General features: G+C 34.1%; 1 protein-coding gene and 1 long non-coding RNA gene across 3 annotated transcripts in view; both read right to left on the bottom strand.

Moving 5' to 3' along the window:
* Nucleotides 1–1,783, bottom strand: part of LOC112213307 — a 4,091-nt gene extending 2,308 nt beyond the window's left edge. Inside the window, exon 1 of the long non-coding RNA XR_002947197.2 lies at nucleotides 724–1,783. This is a non-coding gene — a long non-coding RNA (uncharacterized LOC112213307). The remainder of the gene's footprint in view (nucleotides 1–723) is intronic.
* Nucleotides 1–8,864, bottom strand: part of LOC100749487 — a 45,197-nt gene that overhangs the window by 8,039 nt on the left and 28,294 nt on the right. For both annotated transcript variants that reach the window (XM_033322307.1, XM_024369533.2), the window contains one exon: nucleotides 1,811–1,950. In XM_033322307.1, coding sequence (XP_033178198.1) covers nucleotides 1,811–1,949 — 139 coding nt within the window. In that variant the 5' untranslated portion in view covers nucleotide 1,950. The remainder of the gene's footprint in view (nucleotides 1–1,810; nucleotides 1,951–8,864) is intronic.

The raw sequence follows: 8,864 nt of genomic DNA, 5'->3' as shown, positions 1-8,864 counted from the left end.
AGTCGTTTCCATTTTACCCCGATTTCGAAGCCGACTGTTCGCTAATTAAAGAATCCGTAGTCTTGAGAATCTCTGGCAAAAGAACGATTGATATAGTAGTAATGCGAGGAATAAGAAATATTGGTACTAAACGTATCGCTCAAATCTTGTCCGTTGCAGGTGTCGGTGGTTAGAGATAAACTTTTCATGTCCTCGCTGATAGTTATTTAACAATACGATATCGCGATTGCTCGTTAAATTTTAAGCCAAGATTTAGACGTAATATTACACAAAATAGCCTCGCTATGTGTAAAACAAAAATAATTAATGCCTGTAATAAAACCGCTGAAAACGAGATCGATGTTAATGAAGTTGACAATGAGGTACGTGGTAGTGATAAAAGTCGATTAATCTTTCTTTACGAAAATTCAGAGATTCATCCGTTACGGGTTCCCTACGTACTCGTACAAAAAAAATACAGGCCTATACTATGAATTACTATATACTATAGAATTATTCCATGCCTTTGTTAGACAAAGCGTTCATCCCGTGACCGCGGCTACGTTCAGCGACTGACTGTCACCTCGAGCCCAAGCTCACTATCACAACTCTCGAACAATTACAATCGGATTGAATAATCACAATTGTTCAATTACAGCTATAGTAGACTCTAGGTTACAATGTTGCGGGATTATCCAAAATTCCAAAGGCTCCGGTGTTCTTTCATCTCCGACATATACACACCTAAACCATATATACATACCTAATACTTAAGATACCCTAAGTACTTGAGTGATTATTTGGGTACCTAAGATTAGGATAATAATGTTACCACAGCTTTCAATCTTACCGTAAGTTACTGTATATAATACAATCTTCTATTTTACACTGATACAACCGTCTAAACATTTAAAGTTCGGTAAAGACGATCTAATTCTAACAAACATAGCCGACATCATCTAACCTAAAACTTGGTAACGAACTCTGAGCTTTTCTGAAGATAAAATACCTGCGAGGAGGTTTCAAAGAGTAACTATGCGCATACACAGTGGACGTGACTTCTTTCCATGTGGAAGCGAAATTTAAAGGGGACCCGGTTACCGACGCCATGATACTACACCACCGACCTCTCTGCGAACAAACAGCCTGACTCGAACACCTTGTAAACACTTAACGGATATTAAGTTTCTTCATCTCTTGACGAAAGTAACACGGACCCTACGCGGAACTTGCAAGATTTCAATTCTACCCGTTGATCTTCTAAAACATAATCTTACAAAGGAACCTTTAATGAAGACTTTTCGAAGAACGTAAATAAATCTTGGCCAGAAAACCAAGTTGTATTTGAAAGATCAAAGTCGAAAAACGCTTGAAGGTTTCTTATTTCTGGATTTGTTTCCCCTCCATTTTTTTTCTTTTTTTTTATATAAAATATGACTTTTGAATAAAAGAGGCTTTTGAAACACTGATTTCACGACGCGACGATCATTATTTCAAAGGTTACGCGTATATAAAGTTCATGCATATTTTGAATTGGTATCGGTTTGGGCTAGATTTGATTTAATTAATATTACTCAATTTAATTTACTTATTTAATTTATTTAAATGTTATTGGTTTGGGTTAGGGTATGTTAGACTAATATATACTATTAAATTTTCTTCTTTCCAGTCCGGAGTTCAATCGAAGTCAGAAATAAAGAAATTGGAGGAGCCTCGATTCTCTCTCTTCTCATTTTTAATTTATTACATTAAAAAGATGTATCTCCGGAACCAGTTTCACCTTATTTCAACGTGACGTATATATAGATTCTTAATTAAACTTAATATATACCTCGTTCTTTGGTGCCACGAACAGTTCGTACAAGAACCTCCTTGTCATCTTCCTCCCATAGATCAGATTCCGCTCTGGTGGTGACGATGATCATCAACAGGGCGACACCGACCAGCGCCAAACTCCACCACAGCTTCATTCTGCGCACAAAAAAGGAAAGAAATGTGAGAAAATAAGATAAGCTGAACGCCTCGTTAATCTTCTGCCTTTAATCAGCGCTCTTTTAATTATTATATGACAGAGCATCGAGGAACGAGGTCGGATAGGCTTGAACGAAAAGAAAAAAAGCCACGTCTACCGGAAGTGGATGATGGGATCGAAGTGGAAGAAACATCGTGTTTTCTTATAGAAACTTCAACATATCGCCATATTGAAATATATGTATAGAGTTTTTAAAAAATGGTCGACAGGAATATTCCTATCTATGTAGATACACGTTATATATATCAAAGGCAAGAAAAAGGTTCATACAAACTTGAGTTTATAAGTAAATTTATTGTCCAAGACAATTATATGAACTTCTTTTTCTTTTCTTTTAACACATAGAACCTGTACCTAAATTTTTATCTAACATTCTTGAAACACTCTTTAAATTGAAAAGTAGCAAACATTTACAGGAAAAGTATTTTCAATCAAATATTTCGAGGATAATCAGCCAAAAATTTTTGCAGTTAACACAAAATTCGAAGAAACCATGATTTCGAAGATGTTCTTATTTTTCTGTCAGTTTCGTGAAAACAGATTCGGACGTTCGTTGAAAAATCGCGCACAAATCAATTTTCACTGTGCCAACACGAATTTGACAGGCGACATTCTTTCTTTTTTCGTTTTCTCACGGACCTTTAACAACACACGATTCGAATGCTATTTTTTCGTCCGTGTATGGCACGTTCAAAATTTACGGGTCAATTCGTTCGCGCTACTGCCGCGAGATTGGAACCCCGTATGTGAACAACTAATGTTTTTACTATCACAAGTTTCTCGCAGACATCAAACCACGAGTCATAGTTTTTCTTTCGTTTGTGAATCAGATCGAATCCATTTGTTAAAACAATATTGTAATTGCATACATTTTTATAAGTTTCATACGTGTTTACTATCTTTCTACATAGATATTTTCGGAGTAAATGAATTCCAATAATTTTGCATAAAACATAGTATTTTGTACGTTGTAAATTGTATTATAAGTTAGACGTAACAAACAGAATATTTATATTTTCCTCAAATAGAAGAAAACATAAAACGTTAAAAGATCTTTGCTTATTTCAATAAGATGCTATGCAACAATTTAGATAATACTGTAATAACTACTTATACGTATAACATAAATTACATATTTTAATAATAATGGCACAAGTTGATGCACGAGCATAATTATGATTGGCCAACAACGTGTAAACAATATTCTAACGAATAACAATGTTTTATTTTACAGGAACTTTCGTTGTTATTGACAAGATAATTGCTCGTTTTATTTCAAGCGATAAGTTATGTCTAAAAACATGGGTCAAACAAGGCCGTAGTTTGCATATCGTCGGAAAGTTTCGCCCATTTGTCCCTCGTAAATTTTGTAATCGCTCGACAACATGGGAAGTACTAATTGCCAAAGCTGCAAGCCTCAATGGCTTCTCCTCGTAATTATTGAAATCAACGGGGCGCCGTTGTACCGGAAGAACCGGACTAAATGAACCGGTTAAATAAACGTCGAATGTTTTCTGTCTTAATATTCGATTAAATACGGAGGAGGGCGATGGCTTTACACGTCAACAAATGCCAATTTATTGCGTAGAATAATTACATGCTTGACCATGTACATGAACAGGCTGAGATACGTAAAGCATAACATTTGCATTTCTCAATAAACGTTGTCCGTATCGAATGTTTTAGGGACTTAATCGTTTGGTTTACTTTGTATTTTTTAATTCGTGAAAGTTTTCGTCAAGAAGGTATCAAGACCACTAAATACTTTTTAGAGATTTATTTGTTAGGATGAAATGGAGATGTTAAGCCTCTAATGACGTCTTAAGAAGATACAGCAATAAAAATCCGAGCTTACAACTTACAATTATATGTTTGACACAGAGGCTCAACATAACAACGAAGATTACTAAGATAAAACACTATTCGATTAGTAAAGATAGAAGGTTCTTTGCTACTTTCATTTTATAGTTATCTTATTATCAACCTGTAACCTCATTTGCATATGTGCCTTATAATATAAAATATTAGATGAAGTTATTTGTTAGACACTTTCAGTAAATGTAACCGATTAAAACATGCTGTTCTATTTCAAAAAAAGCAGGTAAGTGAGCTTGAAACCTGATTGATATTTTCATACACAAAAAACAAATTAAATCGAATAATTGCTTTTTTCATTTTATTTTTATTTTGATTAAAATTTCTAGGTTTGTATCTTTAATATTCACAAAAATATTTTGGCCCTCGTATTTTACGTGTCCCGCTCTGTATGTAAACCGATGTTTGACACAGATGCATGGACGAGTTAAATCGTCAGGTTAATTAATAGGGAAGTGCGGGGGCGAGAAAATTATACCAAAAGCAATTCGTCACCCTTCCACAGGAGGAAACGTTCGTTTGTCTCTTACATTTGCACCGCAATTACTGAAATCTTGTCCATTTGTGTCAACGATTTCGACAATCAATGCCAATGAAACAATGATATGTTTATCTCATTACGAAGCTACTTTGCGGTGCAATCAATCGAAATTGTTCGGACAATAAACGTCGAATACATAACCGGCTTACACGCACTGACGGCCTTGCCTTTATTTTACCGGGGGAAAGTTAATTTTGAACGTAACAGTTCACCGGTATCGTCGATAAAATATTCATGGTATCGCGTTTTAAAAAGCGATAAAACTGGGACACTATGTATTCCTATATAATTTTCCCTTTTCATCGTGCGTATCGGCAACGAACGGTTTACGAAAGTCGAAAACACCTATTTCAACCAATACATCTAGAAGTAACAAATTGATTACTCTTTGCCTTCGCTTTGTGACATAGCTCAAATATATTAGTTTCTCAAAAAGTGGAAACAATTGTCTTTGAATATTTTTCTATTTCAATTTATTACTAATAAGAATAATACTCGTAAAATAGAATAGGACGTCGTTTCTGTAATTTTTAGTTTGTAACCCAAAAGAAATTTGCTCATCAAATGATAACCTGAGTTATCAAATTATGAGTGACAAGTTTGTAGCAAGGGTGCATTACAGATAAAATATAGATAAAGACGATAAATAAAGGTAACCTAGAAAAGAAGATAGAGCGATTCTCTAAAATGGACCATCTTTATCCTCAACTGACTAGTTTATTTAATTTTAATTTTTACTCAATTAGTTTTTAATTACCATGTAAGAGGACCTACCCTCACTTGAATAACTATAAATTGAATAATTTAACCCAAGAATCTATGGGTCATCCATAACCTAAAAGTACCAATTAAGTGAATTAATATCTTTTGTTGTACTTATATCAGTACGTATGTATATCATAAACATGTACGGAAAAAACGCAATTGATAAACAATGAGAAAGTTAAGAAAAAAAGAAAGAAAAATGTATATTCTTCGGTATTCCATAAAAAAGAAATTATGAATACAGAACAGCTCGAGTCGTGACGATCAAATGTCTCCCGGTAATGAATGCCACGTCTTAATTAATTTCCTAAAAGAAACAAAGACCAGAAGATCGAACGATATAAATTCAACTATTAGCTAACTGTTACTAAAACTGGAAATTGAGAGAGTAAAGTAGGATAGGACACAGGTTAGGTTGTGAAGAGGAAAGAAGGAGGAAGGAGCCAGAAAAGGAGAAATACTATGCAAATTTTTATCGCTACACGTTGTACAATTAATTGGATCACTAATGAGCTCCACTAGAAAACATTGCATGAAAAATAGTAATTGTTACTCGGTGACTAACTTTGAACCGTGGATTCAATTTTCGCAGAATGAGCGGCTACATATAATTAGTGATTAGTAAACAGAGAGCGCTAATATCGCTATGGAAATTGTGATGGTTTTACTGAGGATATTCGTCGCACGCATTTCTCGTTGGAAGTAAATTAATACTCCGTGGTACCCGCATAAAACTACCGTTTCTGGTGTTCATTGTCTTGAACAAACTCTATTTCCATGGAACAAGGATAGATTATATTTCCATTTCAAAAGCTCGATTTTATCTTTCATCCTTATATACACAGTTGCTTTTTCCTCTATATAATATATTAAATATGTACATACTCTTGATAAGAGTATTGGATGTAGTGAGGTTGTAAATTAAAGCATTATCAAGGCACATCGATTGATCTTTTTAGGGTCGTATACGTCTTGTACGCATATAGATACCTTCATCAATTTAAAGAGAGAACTTAAAGTGGGAACACCTTCAATTTTGTTTATGATGGTAGTCTATAAAATATTCTTGTTTACTTCATTCTAAAATATTATATAATGTATAAAATAAAATATGTATATTTTCGAGCCTGATTAATTCTATGGCTATATACATACATATATAGCCATATTCCACCATATATATTCCACTTTGCCACCAAGTGTACAAATTTGATATTCTTCGTATAAATTTCTTTATTCTTATTGATTATACTATATTCAATACAATAATTCTTGAACAGCTTTTTATCTTTTCCTTCACATAAATTTCAAATATTGATTCAAATATTGATTATTTATAGTATTTATGAAACGTATGTCATTTTTAACAACAAAGTCGAAGGTTATGATAGTACGACAATTTCATAATACAATGATAAAGTGATTACAATATTACGCCACACATTTCTTCCCAACGAAATGGAGAAATTTACTCGATGGCAACCGAAGTTCAATAGAAATTGCGACGGATGTTCGTCAATCTCTTATGACATTGCAAGCGGGTACGAGTGTTCTGATAGCCTATCGGGGGACAAGTTAGTTCATATAACCAGGTCGTTCATATAATAGGAATCTATCTATATCTTCCCTAACCAACCATGATTTTTCGCTCGGTTAATAGAAGTTCATGTTCATATCAGAGAATTCAATGAAACATTTGCTCTTAAATACATAATGATGTTGCAAACTTGTATCGACTGCGAGGCATGAGAATAACATAACGCGTGCTGCTACTCTTTACATCTCATTGTTAGACCTACATATAAGTGGATTCGCGTTCGGCAGCAGTTAATACAGGTACTAATGGCTCAGCTAAAGTTCAGTTGATCAGGCACTACTAGCATTTTGTTCGTACAGATTGGTTTAATTATTATCGAAACGTGGGAGACATCGCAGACTGAAAGAAAAAAGAGGTCATGGAATGACGGGGAAGGGAGCAATGATTTTTTAATGTCGGCAGAACTCGCGGCCCGACGTATTATAACCTCGTTTCGACGAGAGGGATGTTAATTAATCTTAAGAAGCAACTGTCTTCGTTAACGAGGCGTTACAAACGAGAAACTAGCTTCCAACTTTTTAAATTTATAATTAAGCTGGTTCCTTCACCTCGTTTTTCACTCTTCGTTTTGAAAGTTCCATAAAAAGAAATCCATAGTTTTTACTTGAATTTAAACAAATACTGCACCAGATAGTCGTATCTTTTTTTCAAATTCTATTAATAGTTTTTTATTATATACTTTTTGAAGGTTAATAATTGTGTCAGCGTATGACAAAGCAGCAATGCCTCATTAAAATTAATGTTACGGAACCCTGTCAGGTGTGTACGATTTATGAAGCATAAATTTCGTACGAACTTCGTTTTTCAACCACTAATTTTACGGTACTAAGGTACAATAAAATTTCCGTTTTTAGCAATATTACTCACGGAAAATGATATTGCACGATATAATATTCGCGGCGCTATATATCAAACAGGTTATAAGCCGAAGAAAAATTACAGTGTTCAGTTTTATGTATCCTCCTGTAAATTATTAAACTTCCAAACATAAATCTGCACTTTTAATTTTATCTTCATCTTATTCTTATCTTAAATAAATTTTTTAAAAATTATCTATATAGAAATTGTCTAGCTTTATTAAAGATATTCTTTTCATAATAAACTATTGATAGTGATAACTTTAATAACTAAGAATTATATAATGTAAAAAAAACTGAGTCTTTTTAAAACGCGCAAAGCAATTGTAAATTGTAAATAGCAGTTGTAAATACAAAGTCAACATTTCCTAAACCAAATTTCCTTTACACGCTACAATTAACTTTAGTACAATAATTTTTAAACTTCCTACACGACATTGGAAGTATTCTAATAATTAATTCCGCCCGTATTGAGTAAATTCCATAAAAGGCGATGTAACAACATTTCAACACATAAGAACAGAATGTCGCATTGAAGTTCGTTCCGAATCCCAACAGAAGAGAGGATTAACACGAAAATAGCTGTGAATGTTGAATGCCTGGAAGAATGAATTTTAACGAGGGAGGTAGGCATAAGAGAATAGCACAAATCGGGCCGAAACCAGCGGCGAAAAGTTTAATAACCGCGCGTTAATGAACGGCAGCTGCAGTTCCGCGAATCGTGTTCGTAGCGGTGCCATTTCGCACAGGCTGCATTCTTATGGGGTGAAAAGAACAGCCACTGGTGAGAGAAAAAAGGGATCGCTGGAAAGAGTACGGAAGAGAGGGGAGCAGCAGAAGAACGAGAAGAAAAAAGGGGGAGGGGGTAAAAATCGGGAACACGTGAAGAAAAATCGAAAGAAATGGGAACGGGGGGAAACCAAAAAAAAAACGAAAGAAAATGAGTAAAATAGTTTGTCAAAGGGAGGAGAGAAAAGGATTTAAAAGTTTGAAGAATTATAAAGGGACTAAAATGGAACTTTGATGAAAATGGAGTGACTGAGCGAAAAATGACAAGAAATGGAAAACATGTGTGCGAATTTCTGGGAAAAGAATTGGAAGAGACGAAAAATAGAGTAAAGAAGAGGAAAGAAAGAAGGAGTAAATTGAAAATTAGAAAAGTAATTGAAGAAAAGAAAAATATAGAAAAAGAGGGAAAAGATGCGCGAAGGCAATAAA

This window comes from Bombus impatiens, unplaced genomic scaffold, assembly GCF_000188095.3.
Source record: "Bombus impatiens unplaced genomic scaffold, BIMP_2.2 scf_0582, whole genome shotgun sequence".
NCBI lineage: Eukaryota > Metazoa > Arthropoda > Insecta > Hymenoptera > Apidae > Bombus > Bombus impatiens.
This window is presented reverse-complemented; position numbering and strand designations above follow the sequence as displayed.